The 20,060-nt window shown below is 34.9% G+C and overlaps 2 protein-coding genes across 2 annotated transcripts in view; one reads left to right on the top strand and one right to left on the bottom strand.

Moving 5' to 3' along the window:
• Nucleotides 1–20,060, top strand: part of LOC144972596 (uncharacterized) — a 277,443-nt gene that overhangs the window by 200,314 nt on the left and 57,069 nt on the right. The gene's annotated exons all lie outside the window — the stretch shown is intronic.
• Nucleotides 1–20,060, bottom strand: part of LOC144972591 (uncharacterized) — a 41,797-nt gene that overhangs the window by 8,746 nt on the left and 12,991 nt on the right. The window contains exons 4-10 of the mRNA XM_078913988.1: nt 19,110–19,294; nt 17,391–17,456; nt 10,211–10,373; nt 6,164–6,315; nt 4,670–4,994; nt 3,149–3,248; nt 72–324 (exon numbers count right to left, since the gene is read on the bottom strand). Of these exons, the coding sequence (XP_078770114.1) occupies nt 72–324; nt 3,149–3,248; nt 4,670–4,994; nt 6,164–6,315; nt 10,211–10,373; nt 17,391–17,456; nt 19,110–19,294 (1,244 nt within the window). The remainder of the gene's footprint in view (nt 1–71; nt 325–3,148; nt 3,249–4,669; nt 4,995–6,163; nt 6,316–10,210; nt 10,374–17,390; nt 17,457–19,109; nt 19,295–20,060) is intronic.

Below are 20,060 nucleotides of genomic sequence, written 5' to 3'. Positions count from 1 at the left end.
ATGTTCTGTACAATGAAAAGAATGTCATGAAATAAAAGAACATGAAAAAAAAAGCGCATAGAAAGACAAACCTTTTGTTCCAGTGATGGTGTTGTCACATTTTGTTCCTTGATTTTTCTTCCTGTTTACTTTCAACTTTTCTTCTAACTCCTGAAGTTGTTTCTGACGAAGGGCAATGCTCTCTCTTAATTCCTGCTCAGCTTCAGCGATTTCCTTTTCCTCTGTGCTCGTCTCTGTTTGTTCAGTGAATGGTACATCAGAACTCTGAGCTACAGTGGGAGTTAGGGCCATCAGAGATTGCATAGACTCTAATTGTCTCTGCATCTACAACAAAAAAAAACAAAAAGAAATACTGAGATGTTTTTCTGTCCTTTTTAGCAAAGTCAATTCTGTTATTCATTTGACACCATACTACAAAATCAATGTAAACACCAAGTCTTCATAATTAACTCCTTGACTACTTGAGGCTTTGGAAAAATCACAGTGCAACCCCTGGATAATGACATCACCTGGGACCGGAAAATTATGTCATTATCCAGGGGTCTTGTTTGTCCAGAGTTTTCAAGATGGCAGAAAAAGGGGGCTTGGTGAGACCAGTGAATACATAACAGTGCAATGCCTGAGAGAAGACACATATCAACAAAGTTAGACTGTGTATTTCTCCTGTTTACAAAGGGTATAAATAGAATGAAGTTGACGTCACTCAGGTCTTTGTTATTGCTTTTTGCCATCCACGTAATTCTCGCTTAACTGTATTATCCAGACTATAAAAATTGTGTTTTGGTCTGTTATACTTCCGGATACCAATGTTGTGAGCCAGTTATGCGGTCACTGTTCAATGTGTATTGTCATTGTTTTGATCATAAATAGTGCTTGAACGCCATTTAACAAAACTAAAAATAATTTTTTTAAATCAAGTGCCAATATGATAGCACCAAATCCATGGGATAGCTGATGAGTTTTGAATACTGAAATTTTTATTTAAGTGCACCACAATTTAGAAGCACTTACATATTAGCAGATCTACATCTTGCGATATTAAGAAAAAAAATTCAACAAACTAGGTATTAAGCACAATAAGATCGAATTTGGACTGATGTTTAGAGAACCAACTGATTTTTCAAATGAAAATAATAAAGTAAAAGAGGCTGTTCTTGTTTTCCCCACTATTCCAACATACCATTTGACCATAAATATCCATAATTGCGCCCATTGGACATGGCATTGCCTGATATTAGTTAACCTCCACTGACCTCAGACAAGTAGCTAACATGGAAGGTTACTGGACCCTTGAGAGTTCCATCCACTGATAAACTTATTTTGCTGTGGTTCCATATTAGCAAGTGCTAATCCATGCAGTTTATTAAACATATGTTCTGATTAGTCGGTAACAAAGCAATCTCATTGAGAGGAAAAAATGTGTTTTTTATTGGTTAAGAGTACGAGATGGCGATAGTCGGATATCAAGCATCGGTATCAACTGCTGATTATTGTTGTAACAATGTCGCTAAACAGGTATGTCGCTATTTTGTTTTTTTAATTACAAATAACATATAGCAAAAAAATTGGGATCAGAGGTCAATGTCGCTCTCCAGGGGTTGTCATTATTCAAGGGTGTCGTTATCCAGAGGTTGAACAGTACATACATTGAATACATCACTTCCTTTTTTTTTCATTTAAAAAAAAATCCTTAAGACTGTCAGAATTGTCAAATCGTGATAATATTTGAACGTATATACAAACCATTTATTGGTATTGGTTGAAATTAACAGAATATAGAATGAGACCTTTACATTAAATAAATCTTTGAGATGTACACAAATCTTTATTTGTCAAAACCTGTAATGAAATAATATTTGAGATTTTGAAAAAAAAAAGAAGCTTTATTTGTTCTACTTCCATATATAAAGTGTGAATCAGAGTCAGTGTATCAGTACTAGATTTGTCAAAAATGTGGAAAAGTCTGATCAATTTTCTGTTTGACACTGTCATTTATGTAAACAGTGATTCTTGTCAGCTGGAGTGACTTCCCATACTAACCAGCGACACAAAAACTTACCAATGAAATTCAACCAAACACTGCATGAAATGAAACAAGGTCATGTGCCATGGTATGAGACAAACCCGCACAAAATACGAGAATAGCAACTGCTATTAAAATTAGCAAAGAACAGCCCACAGTGGGTGCAGGATCGGTACCAGAAAGCCAATTCCTGTTCCCACATCATGTGTGGGAATGATAGTCAATGAGTTAACACGGAAGGAGAGAAGTGGATTAGAGGAGTGTAACATGAACATGAAAGGAGAAAAGGGAATTAGAGCAGTAACATGAAGTAATAAAATAATAATAATAATAATAATAATAATAATAATAATAATGTAATTTACTTATAAATTGCCTGTTACATACGATATAGCTCTTGACGTACAATATATATGGCATGCAATATATATATACCATTTTCAACAACAACAAAAATTATCATATTATCAACATTTAAAAGATGAGAATACGGAATTATTTTAAAAAATTTAAATTAGGGTAAATATGTTCCATTAGGTGACACTACAAAAATAAGGTAATTAAATTTGTCGTATATTATGAAGATTGCTTATCCATTTTTTTCAACTTTAATTAATTTTTTAAATAAATAAATAAATACTCAGTAGGTTCGTTCTACATACCATCTAAATATAACCGAAAGAGATGACTTTTTAATTTTCTTTTTTTCTTTTAAAAACACCTTCAGAATCAGTAAAGCTCGAGTGCAGAAAATTCCACATTGTTGGAGCTGCGCAATATAAGGTTCTGTCATTTTAATTTTGTGTTCTCCCTTTTGTGGTGAGCAAAAGATGCTGATCACATGATCTTAAATTACGAGATGGGACATAATCATTAATAAAATCCGTCAGCTAAAAAGGGTGAGCAAATGCAATTCAAAGGGTGAAAAAATAATTTATAAATTAATGTGAATTTTCAACATTCATTATATTTCCAACATTATGATGAACACAAATTGTACCAAAAGTAATTGTAAAACTATTCATTTAGACTCCAAAACATAATACCAGCCATAATGCCCTGGTTTCAAACATGATGCTATAACAAAGTTTTACTATTCATAATGTAAACATGCAAAAAACTGACCTCTAAAATACAAAGTACATCACTATTATTAGGATCCAGTCCTTGGGCCTCTGCCATCTGCTTGACATCTTTAACATTTCCAACTGGAGGCGTGCTCTTCCTGAGGGTAGATAAAAAAATATCTGGACTTCAAAATTCTGTTTGTTTTTAGGGTTTTACAGCACTTGCCAGACTTTTAAGTCATTTCAGCAAAAGTAAAAAAGAAGATGATGAGAGAAAGGTTCTATATCTGAAGTTAAAGCACTAAAGAAAAAGTAAGATAAAGGAGACGGGTTCAAATGGGGAAATGATGGTTCCATGAGCAATCTATCAATATCTTGACATTACATTAAAGTCACATCCAGGCACAAGCAAAGTATCCTGCTATGAAAAATACACTCAAATGTTTACAAAGTATAGATTCAAAACTAAAAACGAAATAGTACATAACAGATAGATGATTGACAAGGAAAAAAAATCTCCAAATAAAAAGGAACTATACATTCAACTGCCTCCCTCTCAGCTAAGGATCCCTGTCATAACTGGGGAAAAACCGAGCAATGCCAATCCAGAACAAAGACGATAGCAACGTGGAAAAGGAAAACAGATAAAGGGGGATAGAAAACAGAGCAATAGTGACCTCTCCACCAACCTTGGGAGGTCAAAAGACCTTATCCAATTCAAGATTCTAATTCCTACATAAAAATAAAAGGGTACACGAGGCTTGACTCAAAAAGAAAAAATTATAATTTTGAAGAATTATACAGACTAATTTCATCAGTTTTCCCTGATGATAGGTAAGCATACGAGAATCCAAATCAAAACCTTGAAAACATTTCTTTTTTGAGGTCATGTACTTTAAATATTGTGTTTGTGTTGATGTAATTTAAAGCACCAAGAGCTTCATTGTTGAGGATACTGTGCGCTCTATAAGAGTCTATGATTATTATTATTATTATTATTATTAGTGTGTACAACTCAAATAGCTAGGGACTGGTGGGCACCAGCATGCACTTTGTCACAAGTCTGATAATAAACAAAAACCAATGATGGGCTTAATCTAACAGGCTTGTTATAAAGAATATTTTGCATCTTTTTGATGGTGTTTTTTTTTTTTTTCTTTTCTTTTTAATTATGCTAAATGAGACATAACAATTGGGTCTGCAGACCCTTATAAAGCATCCTAAGTGAGTATACTACAAGAATGTGAGAATACATATTATATGAGTTCGGAAAATTTAACCAGGACAGTGCTCCTACAAAAATATTCCAAAATCTTATCAATGGGATTAAATATTAATCAGTTAACATGCAAAGTGTTTCCCTTTTGACTTTTCTTTATTATCTCAGTGACCTAAAACTAAAATCTTGAATTATAGTTTTCCTCACAATGCAATTACAACAATATGAATTATTTTATAGGGATTGATAGCACTAGTCATCGAGAAAAGTGAAACCTGATAAGCAACTACTGAAAAATAGAATCTGCAAAGAAACATGCAGCTTGCTGCCTTTAGTACAAAATAAAAGCAATGAACTCACTCGTCTGGTTCGCTATGTCTACTTTTCTTCCCAGATGGCAAAACCTTTTCATCTGTAGCATTGGGTCTTTTTCTATTTCTATCATGATGAGAGGCAAACGGAGGTAAATGCTCCCCTGAGCCAGACACGTGTTGTTTATGGTTCTTTTGGTGATGAATATGGTTACCACTCTGTCCACCACTGCTACGTTGTTGCTGAAAATGATCTTGTTTTGATTTCTGGTGCTGATGGCGCTGCAGGTGTTGTTTACATGGGAACAGACGGCCCTGTCTACTAAGTTCATGATGGGGTGACTGTGAAGGACTGGGATATATACCTTTGTGTCCTAGATTAAAGACAAAAACAAGAAAGATTTCTGTTTTGACAAAAAGGGAAAAAAGGTCAGGTTTATCATAATTGAATTCCTCACGAGGGAGAGAGAGAAAGGGAGAGAGAGAGAGAGGGGAAGAGAGAAGAGGAAGAGAGAGGGGGGGAGAGAGAGAGAGAGACAGACAGACAGAGAAAGACAGAGAGGGAGAGAGAGAGAGAGAGAGAGAGAGAGAGAGAGAGAGAGAGAGAGAGAGAGAGAGAGAGAGAGAGAGAGAGAGAGAAAGAGAGAGAAAGAGAGAGAGAGAGAGAGAGAAAGAGAGAGAAAAGAGAGAGAGAGAGAGAGAGAGAGAGAGAGAGAGAGAGACAGAGAGAGAGAGAGAGAGAGGAGAGAGATAGAGAGACATGGGGATAAAAACATTTTTAACGGAAACAAGTTAGTATTATAAAGCTTACTACTAGCACTATGATCACTTGACCTTTGAAATGTTGGAATCATTTGCCATTTGCTGAGGAATTAATCACTTTTAAACTGAGCTCGTTGATAAAATATATTTTAAATGACAAAGAAGCTCTGCAGAGGGGCTCAGCCAAAACAATTTGTCAATGGTATTTCCTGGTTCAGAACTGAAAGACAGTGGTTGGTACAGTCTGCCCCAATACCTTATAATAATGGGATAAACATGTTATATTTTTTTGTTTGTTGCTTTAGGTCTCTTCCAACACAATTGAGGTTATATGAGAGACCGCTGAAACAAAAAAACAAGCAATCTAACAAAAATAGTACAAATGTAAATCAAAATCATAACCTAAAGATATCATAAGCTAAATTATAAATAACCAAGAACAAACAGGCAGAAGATTTACAGAAAAAAAAATATCCCCTGTCAAAAATACAATCACAAACCAAAGAAGCAGGATAGGCTAGTAAAGAGAAGAAGAAACGACATCACTATCGGATCGTACACCCATGCGAACATCATAGGTATATGATTCAAGGGTGATGCTCCCATCCAACCACCCGCATAAACACGTTATAAAGCTTCAGCTGCCAATCAAATCACAAAGGCTAGGGGAGTGAGAGATAGAGATGATAGTTTAGTCTAAATGGTGGTGGACTGTAATAAAGCTTCAGCTGCCAATCAAATCTCAACCACAAATAAACATTATCATAAGTCTGCAACTTACCTGGAGGCAACGGTTTGGGCCTAACATTGACAATAAACAGCTTTGTGATTGGCAGCAAGGCATATGGGCTTTTAACAGAGACATCCTGGAAACAACACAGCACCGTCTCCATCAAGTCTTGACTGGCGTACTCAATTTTGACATTGTAAAGGCTATATTTGAAATAAATTATTGAAAACGCATGTTATGCATCTTTATTGTACTGGCAAACATATGGAGAGAACTTAGCTAAAAATGCAAAGTCTTCCATCTGTCTGTGAGAGGATAACAATATGACAACCTTTCCATCAGTTGGCAAGTAAAGGGTGTTGAAGAATGTTTTTAAATACTTGCAGACCCGCAAAGCAATTCATGCAATCTATCTGTATGGTTTAGGCTTGATGGCTTTGTCTATTTTGTATTTTTAATTTCAATCCTAAAGAAAACGTTCTTTGAGTTAGCATTCCTGGGTCATCTAAACACCAGGGAAAAGCCAGGATTAGATAAAAGTGTGATCAGAAGTAAATCATGTGTTAATTAGGTTGAGACTAAAATTTCAAATTGTGATTGGAGGCAGCATGGCTCAATAGTATGGTCTTTGCCTAGTAATATATAAGTATCAAGTGTTTGTCTAACCACTGCACTGAGCGGCTTGGAGCAAGCACCTATTCTTCTTCTTCTTGAAGACCACCTCTGGCATCATTTTGCAAGAATACAATGCTAAAGACTTAAACAAGTGCTGTAGTTATTCTGACTCAAAGTTGTTCTTATCACTCGATACTAATTTCCCTCCTAGGGATTAATTAAATAGACAAAACCTAAATCAAACAAATAAAAAGAAAAGGAGGAGAAATGCTTAAGAACTATTGTTAATTTGAAATGAACCAGGAAACAGGATTTGATTGACAAAATCTATATTTTGGATTGAAGAACAGAAAGGTGGATCATATCAATAAGGATTTGTTGGGATTCAAAGAAAAAACCAAGATGAAAATGAGAGATAACGCAGCAGGTATGGAAAGGCATAATTATGGTTATTGTTTGTTTTTGTTTTTAAGGGTTTTACGGCGCTTGCAACACATTTAGGTTATATCAGCGCCAGTAAAAAGGAAGAAAATGGGATAGTAAAAAGTTCTAGAATTACAATTAAAGTACCCAAGAGAAAGTAAGACAAAGGGGAACTGGGAACAAATAGGGATCAGATGTAGATTCCAAGAGCACACCACCAATGTACTTAGTTTGAAATCACCTTAAGTCTCATCCAGACACAAGCACAAAATCCAACAAAGAGGAATACACTCAAATGCTTACATTATACATTCAAAATAATAAATATATTAATACATAACAGAGATATGATTTACAAGGAAAAAAAACATCATCTCCCAAATCAATAACTATGCATTCGACTTGTTTCCCTCCCAGCCAGGACTCCCGCCGGGGCCAGGACAAAACCAAGTAATCTAATTCCAAGACAAAGACAGAAAGCATATTGGAAAACAGATATAAAGGGATAGAAGACACAGTATGTACCTCCCTGCCCACTATGGGAGGTCAGGAACCCCACCCAGTAATAGTTATTGTATAGTGCCTCCTCTTTACATCATTTATATACTAACCATATGTTATTAAATGCCTTACGCACTCAAATACACGTGGAGCAGCACGTGACACACCGTCGATAGTGATAGCTAGCATAGAATTCGTCGTCGTATGCTAAGCGCCAATGTAAACAAAAATGATCTATTTCTAGGATGGAAATACCCATTTCACAATGCACAATATATCTAGGCCATATAGAAATGAGCAATATACAACACTATCAGGAATGCAAAAATTTTAATTGAAACATAAAATCCTTAAAATTTCGAACACATGTCCGACCATAGCTCAAAACGAACCAAATGGCAATTACTTCCTTTTGTCCTAAGACACCAAAATAGTGAAAATTGGTGCCTCGTCTACTTGTCTAGCACAATGAGATGTGTAGCAGATAATAGGGTAGTAGGAGTAATAAGACTTCTTATTGTAGTCCAGTCCATATTGGTATTCTTATAATCATTCTCAATTCTCAGTCACTCGTTCCATTTCAGTTATGTATTAAACTCTCTACAGTGTATGTGACCTTTTGTTTGTATCTAATCTAGCTAATTTGATCAGTGATAATGGCAGAGAAACATTCAAGACTTGCACTGACCATCAAAGAAAAATGTGAGATAAGTGCTTTTTCAACAAAATGGCCTGGCAAATCTCAACAAGAAGTAGCTGATCATTTTTCGACCGTTTGGAAGAAAACAATAAAGCAAAGCTGGCGATATTCTGCAAGAAAAGACCAGATGGAAGGCTTTCAAATCTATCTGATTCAAGTCTGACCAACAAGAAAATGAGGACAACAAAACACAATGCAATGGAAAAGGCACTGTTTTTATGGTTCACTTCAGCATGTGCCAAGGACTGTCCCAAAACCCAAAATATTTTGAGGAATAAGGCTGTGGAATTTGGAGTGCGGTTGAATATTGCCGACTTCAATTATTCGAGTGGATGGCTGACTCGTTTCAAACAACACTTCGGAATCTCCTACAGTTCAATTAGTGGAGAAAGTGCAGGCATAGATATGACAGCAATGCAAACTGGCATCGAAAAAACCTGTTGAATCATCTCCAAATTTTCATCTCAGGATGTGTTCAACATGGACAAAACGGGACTGTTTTATCAAGTGCTGCCCAATCACTCACTAACTACAAATGACTTTATGAAAGGCACAAAAAATATTTTTTTAAACCCAAAAAACAAGACACAACAAACAAATGGCGACTTTGGCATTCACAAACGAGCCATGCCAATTTAGCAGAAAGGAGGATATATAACCTCCCTTGTTCTCCTCTCGTTGTACTGCCATTCTCTTTATAATACCAGCTTTTTGATAGTCCCATGGTTGGCGGTATAACGAGGTTTTACTGTATAGTGTAAATGAAATGAAGTGCCAAGAATACTGACAAGAAAAGTGTGAGAAGACTCTTTGTTAAAAACAATACCAACAACTCTTAAATCACACAAAAACCCATGACATTGACAACATAAATGGAATGGGAAACCATAAATTCTAAATAAATGGTTCTTTCTCAAGGGGGATTACTAAAGTTGAGGATCCAAGCCTTCTTGCTGACAAAACTGTTACACTGAGATGTAAACAGACGAAAAGAAATGAACGCTTTCCCCTCAGAAAAAGATTAGGAAAATGGTAAAGCTAAGGCACCAAGCATTCTTACTTGTGAAATTGTAACACCTAGTAGAAACACACAAAACTGAAAAGAATAATAGATCACTCTCACCACAGAGATGAGAAAATGGGTTAAGCTCTTAAGCTGTGAAACCTGGAATATTTGATGTCATGAGTAAGTCGATGACTGTTTGAATAGATGATGCCAAAAAGTGATGGAAAAGAGGTCTCATCACAGGTGCTCTCAACAATCAGCTGGCAAAATTGAAGGGCATTTCCAAGATCATAAACTGTTAGACAACGATTTCAGTAACAAGCTAATGAAATGTGCTGAGTGTAACCATCAAATGTCTTCAAAAACAAGACATGAATATCCATTGAGAGGATAAGAAAGACGTTCTTCTGACCATTATGGCGTATAAATAAATAAATAACACAAAGGGGAACAGCTGGCAAAAAAACATGTCAACTTATTAAAGTGCTACATTATAATATTTTCAATAGCATTTGAGTTCAATAAATCAAAAAATTGGTGTTCAGCCCATTGGTCAGAGACAAGAATGATGTGACCAAATGCTTCATTACACAACTCTCGAATTAAAAACACAACCTACTAATATATTTTGTTTTTAATTCATAAGCAAAGCTAAAAAAAAGTGATGAACATAAACGTGGAACTTGTTAATATTTAAGTAAAGGCTGGAATGTGTCAACTGTCTGGTCATAAAAATAGCTGTCCATTTGAAAGGGTTTGAAAATAGATGCAAAATCTAAGACCCCTGTTACATCCAGCTAACACTGTCATGACCTTCACAAAAGGTAGATTGGTTTTACTCTCAGTGACTTACCTATTGCCAGACTTTGTCTTTTCTGATGCATTCTGGGAGTTTGGGGAAGGGTGAATATTTAAAGAGAATGGGAACAGCAGGGAAAGAAACTCCTTGCTGACTAGGTTCGGGACACGGTTGATCTTTGCAAAAATTTCATTTCTCTTGTCTGCCTTCTTCCAGTCTGAAAAAAGTAAAGCATTGCACATGTCTATGTGAAACAAAAAGATAATGAGCATATCAAAGTGTATAGGCACCATCAGCAACGAAAGAGAAACTATGGAGGTGGCTACTCCTGCTATCTCATAAAAAGTTATTGATTGAATTTGTATTGAGAAAAACGACAAAGACTGGTGAGAAAGAAATAGGAGTCCCTAACAAATCAGTCCTTGAACATGGAAGAGGAAAGTGGACTTAGGTAATTAAGAGAAGGAAAATATGACAAGTAAATCTCCATTTCCAACCAAATAGAAAAGGAGTGAAGATGCATGAACATGGGAAACCATGGATGGAAAGAATACCCTGGAACTACAAAGAGTGATGACACTTTGAAGAGTTAAGTATTTACAGTAAAAACACGTCAAAACAAAATTCAAGTAACTCGATTATCAACTCCAGATTTGGCATAATATTTATATTTAAGTGAATCAGGTATTCCTTATTAAAGAGTACCATAGTTGTCTATCATTTATGATCCTTTACATCACAAGACTGAAAGGATTACGCTTTAAAATTGAAGCAGTGCCACAGATTGATTAAAGGTTCCGATAACAGCAAAAGCACAATCTGAGCAGTGTATCAAGTCAAGGGTATAATCATTTTTAAAAAGGAAACAATCAGCATGTCTAGAATGAGTACCTGGTATTGTCAAAAAAAATATATATATAATATTGTCTCATCCTACATGCTCAGTGTTGTTAGTGTTTTAAGCTGACTTGATGTACACAATGTTATATAAAAGCTCACATTATTTTGGATAAAGTTTTGTCAATATTTTTGTATAGCCATATTCAGTTCAAGCAGTTCTGATAGGAACTTGATCTTCACTTACTCCCTATGAAGAAGTGATGGCTTTTATTTTCAACAAATGTTTAAAGCCTTTAGAGCATGTGAAACATAATTTTGTTCAGTTGCCATTTGGGCAACAATAATTCTGTGAGACCATTTGAGACAAAAGAGTCAGACCAACATCATCACTAACATAAAGAAAATGAGAATAAACATTCTGGATTGAAGACATGGTTCTAGAAGAATTATTTTTGCTCTTAACTAACACCAGCAGAGAAGTTTTGTTGATTACTATTACTATGGACAAAATATTCTGTACAGGAATAAAGGAGAAGATTTTTTACTCATTTAATAACAATGGTAACTTCAAAATACAATTAGATTAGAGTCTTAAAAGGGGGATATAAGGAGAAATATAGGGTTGTAAAAAGGAGAAAGAAAATATCCAAGCCCTCAGTCATAATATAGATGACAAGGAATAAAAACAGCTGGAAGAAGAATAAAAAATGTGAACTGTGACCCTATTGGTAAATTGATAAACTCGGGCAAGTATTTTCACTTGAAAATGTCTCCCTTTTTTCTTCAATGATGGGATGTAGAATCCTCCAGTGTTATAGGAGAACTCTGCAAGATTTGAAGATTTAAATTTCGAAAAGCAAATTGAATAAATTAAAAACTAAATGCCTATAATGTGAACAGGCCAGGGTCCATATGGTGGTCACTCACAATTAAACTAATCATTATGTTTCTGAAAGAAATACAGTGGGACCTCAGAGTCTCAGAGCAAGAGCATGGAACCACTCTAATCTGGAAAGTCAGCAAACCCGGCTGAATTTCCAGGTAAAAGAGCCTTTTCCCCTTTAATTCACCCTCTAATTAAGACGTTTCTCTACACCCCCCCCCCCCCCTTCCCCAATTCCTGTGTTGGCAAATCAGGACAATTATTGTATATCATCCTGAAATTAATTTTGCCAATTTTCCATTCCTCCTCATAAAACAATTCTCCACTTGCACACTCTACATTGCTACCGTATACAAGGAAAAATTAATAACTGGAGTAAAGAATTCCTGACAGACATAAGAAAAGCTGTGTTGATAAATGGAAAAAAAAAATCCTTCCTGTCCTAGTGGAATCATGTGTCACACAAGGGTCAGTTTTAGGTCCAATACTGATGCTGTTGTTTACAAATGACATGCTTTTCATCCACTTTACCACTTAATTGTTTGCTAATGACACTGTACGCAACCACATAAATGTTCTGTGTTATGAATGATGTGCTGGCACTCAATTGAAAATGCTCCTTACTCCTTCCACAATCAAACTTAGAAGATGTTCCCAAAACAAAATATCTTGGTGTGATGCTGACATACATGGTGCAAGTCTCAAACAAAGCCAACAAGAATTTTGTCTTCGTTAAACGGAACTTGAAATTCTAGTAACCAATCAGCAAAACTGGCAAAAACAGGTCAGCATACAAGACCTTAGTCCAACCTATATTAGAGTATATATGCAACATTTGGAATTCTCATAAGATCAACAATATTCTAGATAGAATTCGACAGAGAAAGGTTAGATGGATTGCCAACCCCAACACACACCACCACATATTTTGCTTAGATAAATTGAATGCAGAGAAGCTAAAATATAGGCAAAAATGTTTCTTTCTAAAAATCACAAGGGATTGGAGTGCTGAATCAAACGAAATAGTATCTGCACCAACAGTAGGACAGCTTACAGCAATGACGAGATAATTCAACTAAACATAGCACTCATCACCAACATGTTGGCAGCAAAAGAGAAGAAGAATTGTCATATGAATAATACAAAGCAGGAACACCTGATTGAAACTATCCCCATCCCAATGCATAGTATATGTCCTATTCACATACATATCTTCGTAAATCAGTGGCCATGAGAGAGCTGTGCCAATGCTTGCTATACACCAGCTTTCAAACAAGGTGTGAAACAAAGTTGATAAGATAACAATGCAAAACATCAATTGTTCATTAGAAGTTGTCTTCATCTTCTTAATTTTGCATTTGATATCTCTGACTGACATCTGAAAAAAACATGTAAGGCATATGTGTTTCATTTCCTTGAAGGTACTCTTCATTCAGGATGATAGGTTCTGTGTTTTAGTGCAAGAAAGCTCAATTGGCAATCTGGCAAGGTGAATGATGTTGAAATGTCAACAACAAAAACAGGCAAATGACGAAATTGTACTTACTCTCCATTACAACAACAACAATAAAAATAAAAGATTATATCTGTACAATGCCATCAAATCTGAACTTTTCAGGGCTACCCGTCTAAACCTCATGTTTCTCTTTATGAACAAAAAGAGTTTAAAATATTTAAATAAGATCATACAAAGAAGAGAGCCAATATATTTCCCTTTGGCAATCATCAAATGGATGCCTATCGAAAATATATGAAAATGACAGTTGAAGTTTTTATGGAAAAGAAACTGACAAAAATCTGTATATACAACTGTTGTTCATGGCCAATTGGGTAGATGGCCAGCCTTCGTGTCTATACAATGTTTTTTCCTTTAACTTATGAGGTTCCTACAGCATACAAAATTCCAAAAGTCCCTTCAAATTGCATATGGTGGCCTTATATTCCATTTAAACATCATCTCCAATATTTTGTGTGATGATCCAACACAATAAACCTATATTCATTTGAAAGATTAGAATGCATCGCATGCTCACCCACCAACAATTATATGAACAAACACAACATGTAATGGTAAATAAGGTCAAATTGTGTCACTAAATGGATATTATTGACAAACCAACCAATAACCATCCATTGTTGTGTCTGCCAAAATAAGGCTACAATAATGAAGCAGTAATGTAATATGGCTATCCATTAAAGAGAGACCACACATATGGCCAAATCAATTTCCTTGTAGGTACATTTTCTACGTCTTCTAATTGTCACTATAAAGAATTTCAGACTTCATTATCGGTCCTTCATCAAATGGAACATAAAAGACTGAAAAGGTAGACCATGCCTGTCCACCAGATAACCTTGCCCATTTTCATAGGACTGGGACTATGACATACAGGTAAATAATTCATCTATGTACATGTGGCAAAGTCATTATGTCTTTCAACTAATCAAGGACGTCAAAAATCAAGAGGAAAAATAATAGATTCTTGCACAAAACAGATATCTATTAGGGAGACAACAGGCAAGATGATGAGTGGACTTGCCAAAATATCCTATGGTTATCTGAAACAATGCTGATTGAGTTAGATGATAATAACCATCTTCAAGTAGCCATGTCTGATTAATTACTTCCAGGCGATGAGAGAGAGAGAGAGAGAGAGAGAGAGAGAGAGAGAGAGAGAGAGAGAGAGAGAGAGAGAGAGAGAGAGAAAGAGAGAGGCAAAGAGATGAATAAAAAAAATTCTAAGGAAGTGAAGAATTCAAGATAAGGCAAACAACATTGTTTGGACCTCGGATAAGATTTCTTAGAACAGCATTTTAGAATCATCCCACCCATGTAAGGCTACTGGGTGTTAAAGATGGCTACTATTGAGAGGTCCTATGGATATCTGCTTTATACAGATTCGATATAAACTGGTATGAAGTATCCCAGATAACTCAAGAAAGGCCTGATGCGTTAGAGAACAATATAAGATCCTAAAGCTTTTACACAAGCTATTTGTAAATGTCAATTTGTACAGAGAAACCACAGCCATGACAAATGAGCTAAAGTACCAATTCCAACCTTGGGTGATATCTGCTTTCTCCGACTAGGTCGCCAGGCCATAAACATTTCCCTATCAGAGCTTTCCCACGTGTTTAAAAGAAAATCAGCATTTTTTTTCCTTTATTATTCATCTCATAGTAAACATTCAAAAGGCTTTTCCTATTTAACTCCAAAGGTAATTTCTGAAAAGTAAAATCCCTCAAACATCTGAGTTATCTGTATTCTTTTTCCTTAACATATGAAATCAACCACATACAGTAACATATTATCATCATGGGCAGGAAGTGAATTTTAGGCAAACTTTATATGAAGTTCCACATATTGTCCCTTCTTCAAAGTCAAATTTTTTTCATGACCTGAAATGCTGAAAAAACAAATGCATGCTGGGACATTCCTTATAATACCAATCACAACTTCAAGTCTGTACAAAGTCAATGATGACTGATCTCATATATGCAAACAATTGTTAACAGAAGTTACATTACCAGTGACAGTGGAGAGCCCTATTTCCACCCAGCTGAAATGTGTATTAGCATGTCGACTTTGATAGCAGAAAATATGCCTAGCTTTATTATTCTTTGATTAAGTTACATGAGATTTCAGCATTTTAACTGTTAAAACCATAAACAGTCAGAATGGCATGAGGATTTAACCTGTTGCTTAGCTGCTACAATAGAGATTACTCTTCTTCTTAATATTCCTGGGAACTCTGAATGTTTTCGGAAAACACAAAACTGTAAATTCCAGAAAATTTCTCTAATCTGGAAGAACAAGAATTTTCAGAATAGTGGTAGCATTCGTAAAGCATAGCATCATTCATTCATTGTTGATTGGTTCAAAGATAAGTATTGTAAAGAGACATATTAATACTAACTCCAAATTAAACCATTAATTTTTTTTAAATCAAGACGAAAACTGTTGTAATATTAAATCATACAGTTGACAATATTGTAATGCTCTATGCAATTTATCAATATGACTTCAACCCCTGTGAAAATTAACTTGACACGCAAAAATTTTACTGGGTTACCAAAGTACTATCCATCACACACTCTATGAATGAATGAATTGCTTCACATTAATGCATAAACTAGGTTTTTATAAATGAAGCTGATGCAGTTTTGGGACAAATATATACATCAGCAGTCTGGCTCATCAGTATGGTCTTTGCTTTGTACCTGAAATATACAGAGTTCAACTACCCACTGCAAGTCACCTCGCCCTAGCTCACTTAGCAACATTGCACTGTGGCTGACACTTGGGCTATTCCAGTCTTCCCTTGGAATAGACCCTAAAGATAAATTTCCCTTTGGGGATCAATCATAATTTTATTATTTTCTATTTATATTAAATTTTACATAGAAGTATGAAAAAATGAGTCTGCTGAGGGAGGTGATTAGATGTATGATGATAAAGTCAATAAGGTCCCTGCAGCAGTGAAGCATGAAATCCGACTCACTAAAATTTATCTTCAGACTCACTAAAATTTATCTCCTGTGGATCTTGCTTTCACACATTAGAAACTCAAAGGCCTGAGTTTCAAAAATATGGAAAAACATTCTATAACAATTCCCAGTATTGTCAATGCTGTCAAGTTGCATCGCTGAAGTTATTGTAGCTTACCATCAGAGATGGAGAGCTGAACATAAAATAAATATTGAATCTACTCATAAAAAACACTTTTTTTTTTTAAGTTTTCAACATTGTAGAATATTCATTCATTTTTCATTTTCACTAGATATATTTGGTGACATAGACTTTTCATTCACCTTTATTTCTTTGGGAGTTAAGAGAAAATTATTCAGGACTCATGAAATTCATGACGACCACACACAATATTGATATGAATGACAAGTCTGTAATGGCGTTTGATTGGGAGGGTGGATAGAAACAAAGAAAACATTTTTTTTTTAAATGTAAACTCTGATCTTGAAGTACACAAATCAATGCTTTATAGGGGAATGAATTACCTTTTAGAGTGTCACTCGCGTGTTTGATTGGAAAGGTAGTAAAATAATAAAAATTGAAAAAGAAAGATGGAAAAAAAATATTTTAAAAAAAATCCCCTCTGATCTTGAGGAAAAATGTTTTAACAGGAAATCATTTATCTTAGGCTGTCCACTTGCCACTCAACAAGCCAATTCTAAAGAGCACTTAGGACACAAAAGAAGAGCAAAATCTGAATAAATAATTATTATTATTCCACAACGGGAAAATAATGAATATAATAAACAATTTACCTTGACAAATATCTAAAAGAAATGTTCCATATACACATAGATAGGCAATAGTAGACAGCAATATACATTTTCAAGAAAATGTGCAGAAAGATCAAGAAACCCACTAAAAATAAGGGGGGGGGGGGGGGGGGGGGGGGGAAGGGTCAATACAAGCAAGAAGAGCTGATAAAATTCTTGTTTGCCTCCCTGATAAGCAAAAGGTAAAGGTGATTATAGATTCAAATTTACCTTTCATGTGAACAACTTGCTTTAATTTATCAGTCCAGGCTGTGTGCAATTTGAAGAACATTTGAACTGTAAAAAAAAAATATTTTTTTTACAAATACATCTATCAAAGTGTTTATATTAATTGAATAAAGGAAGAAATGAAAAAATAAAATTTTAAAACATATGACAGCAAATGCATTCTAGTACTCACAGATTTTCACAAGGTGTCCAGGCATATCAAGCATTAAAAAATACTACCTCACCCTAAAATAATCGACCATTCTCCCACCCGCATAAAATCTCATCTTCCTTGTTTCCGTCAGTCTTTTCCATTCCATTTTGTTGGAGCTTCAAGTGCGACATAGGTGGGGGTTGGATTGGGTTGAGGCAACTTGAAATGATATGATTGCTTGATGGACAAGGGATTAAAGGACTTCAATTTCATTTTTTTTAGTGCAGAATGTCCTTTATGGATGTCTATTATCTAAATGGCATTCATTCAGCTAGATGTCTTTTGCTTTTTGCTTCCCACAACTCACTTTTTGAAACTCATATGGTGCAGGATGTGGTTAATATAGTTATGAAAATAGTAGTGATATTTTCGGGTGGGCAAGAATTCATGATAATGTGATAGCAGTGGTATGATAATATGGTATTGGTATGATGATGTCAAATGTCATCAGATGGTACTAATGCCGGTGCCCATCATGATATTGTAGTGGCAGTGGTGGAGGTGGTGGCATTAGTAATCATGGTGTCTGGTGTTGGTGATGGTGGGGGTATGATGTAAAAGTGGTGGTGGCTGTGATGATGATGATGATGATGATGATGATGATGATGATGTAGTTTTGGCATTAAGTGTGATGTGGTTGTCCTGATAGTGGTAATGTTGATACTTTCGTGGCGATAGTGGTAGTTGGGCAATTATCAAGCTGCATTCTATATTCTTGACATTAACTAATATTTTATGAATTAATTTTTATAATTTTATAAATCTCACCACATCTTTATTTTCCAATCAATATCCAACGTATCTGACCTCAAATAAAAAATCCAACTAAAATCTGCAGTTATGACTCCATGTTTTGGTAAACTGGTTTTTTTTTTAGTGTCTTTTTCTTTCTCATTGTCTGTATGGGGGGGTGGGGGGGGGGGGGTGGGGTGGTGGGGGTGGGGGGGGGGGGGGGGGTATATTAAATTGGTCCTTTAATGACAAGATTGAGTTCTTTCCAATCTTCTTTCCTCTCATTATTTATCTAATATTAAGGATCTGACTATTTTAACCGATAAATAAAGAAGCTGAGTCACACTAATACTAATGTACTGCATTCTGATAAAAAGGCAAGACATGATGAAAAAGTAAATTTAAATAAAATCAAACCTGTAATGGGTTATGGGGAACCACATTCAAAGGAGGATTTTTTTAAAAATAAACAACAACAAAAAGAAAAAACAAAAAAAAAAACCCAATACAATCAGGTCACCAAGTAATAAAAAACAATCTTGAATGTTATTTTTATGGTGACACAAATGTATAATCTCACACAATATTATTTATAAAATAAAATGACCATTGTTTTCATATAAAATTATACAACTATTACATTTCAGTGTTGCCAATCTTAGCCCATGAAATTGTGTACAATAGAGACCCCAAACGAGTAAGATTTTGAAAAATTGCGTACAAACCTACAAAAGATTAGTTCAATGATAGTCAAGTATGATTCTATAATTACACACCATGGTTGGAAATATTCCATTTCCCATCCAAGCTGTCTTTTGAACCAGTCCCTCCTTTCTTTGGCATCACTTGACGACTGACAATTTGTCCATGTACATTGCTTGTGGATGTAAAAGCTACTTGGCCTAACTTTTGCATAGCTGACTGGATAGCATCAAAATCTCCAAAATAAAGACTTACAGAGCTTGAAGAAGAAGAAAAAAAAAACATACAAGATTAATAAATATTATAAAGAACATGCAAAAAATTATTTCTCTCAAGACTACATCTAATTTTGAAATTAATCAAATTATATATATATATAGTGTTTTTTTTTTTTGTTTTGTTTTTTTTACAACATCCTAAGATTTAGGCTAAAACAAAATAATTGTCTCCTTAATATCATTTTTATCATCATGCTGATTGATTGTCAATGACTATTGCTCACATGTTTTGTATAACCATTAGTTTCATAACAAGGCAAATAATAATTCATTGCAAAATTCACCTTTTAATGCTCACTTCTATAAATATAAGATTTTTTTATTCTCCCTGACTGCCCACTATGAATGATAACTGCAAGACTTCAAATCTCTCTCTCTGTTGTACGGTTCAGGATTTCAAATGCTTTAATTTTTTCCCCAATAGACATTCAACTCGTGTTACGAGTTAGTATTAGTATACTGATTTTCCTACAAACCCTAGTTTAATTAATAGCCAATCCAAATAAGTTGTGGCCAAATCAAAAAATTACCTCTGTAAGGACAATTAAGCTGTATCATTATCATTCCTCAAGATTGATTACTACTTGTGCATAGTGCCAACTTTACAAAAAGCTAAAACGAGACACCCTCATGTGCACTGCCGTCATTACCCAAAATTGCAGTTTATTTGGACTATTATAAAATATAATCTAGAGATATTTAGAGATAAACCCTCAATTTGTCTGTTCCTTATTTTGATTTGCTAGT

Source organism: Berghia stephanieae, chromosome 5, assembly GCF_034508935.2.
Source record: "Berghia stephanieae isolate SIO BIC M18660-M18661 chromosome 5, UCSD_Bste_1.3, whole genome shotgun sequence".
Lineage (NCBI taxonomy): Eukaryota > Metazoa > Mollusca > Gastropoda > Nudibranchia > Aeolidiidae > Berghia > Berghia stephanieae.
This window is presented reverse-complemented; position numbering and strand designations above follow the sequence as displayed.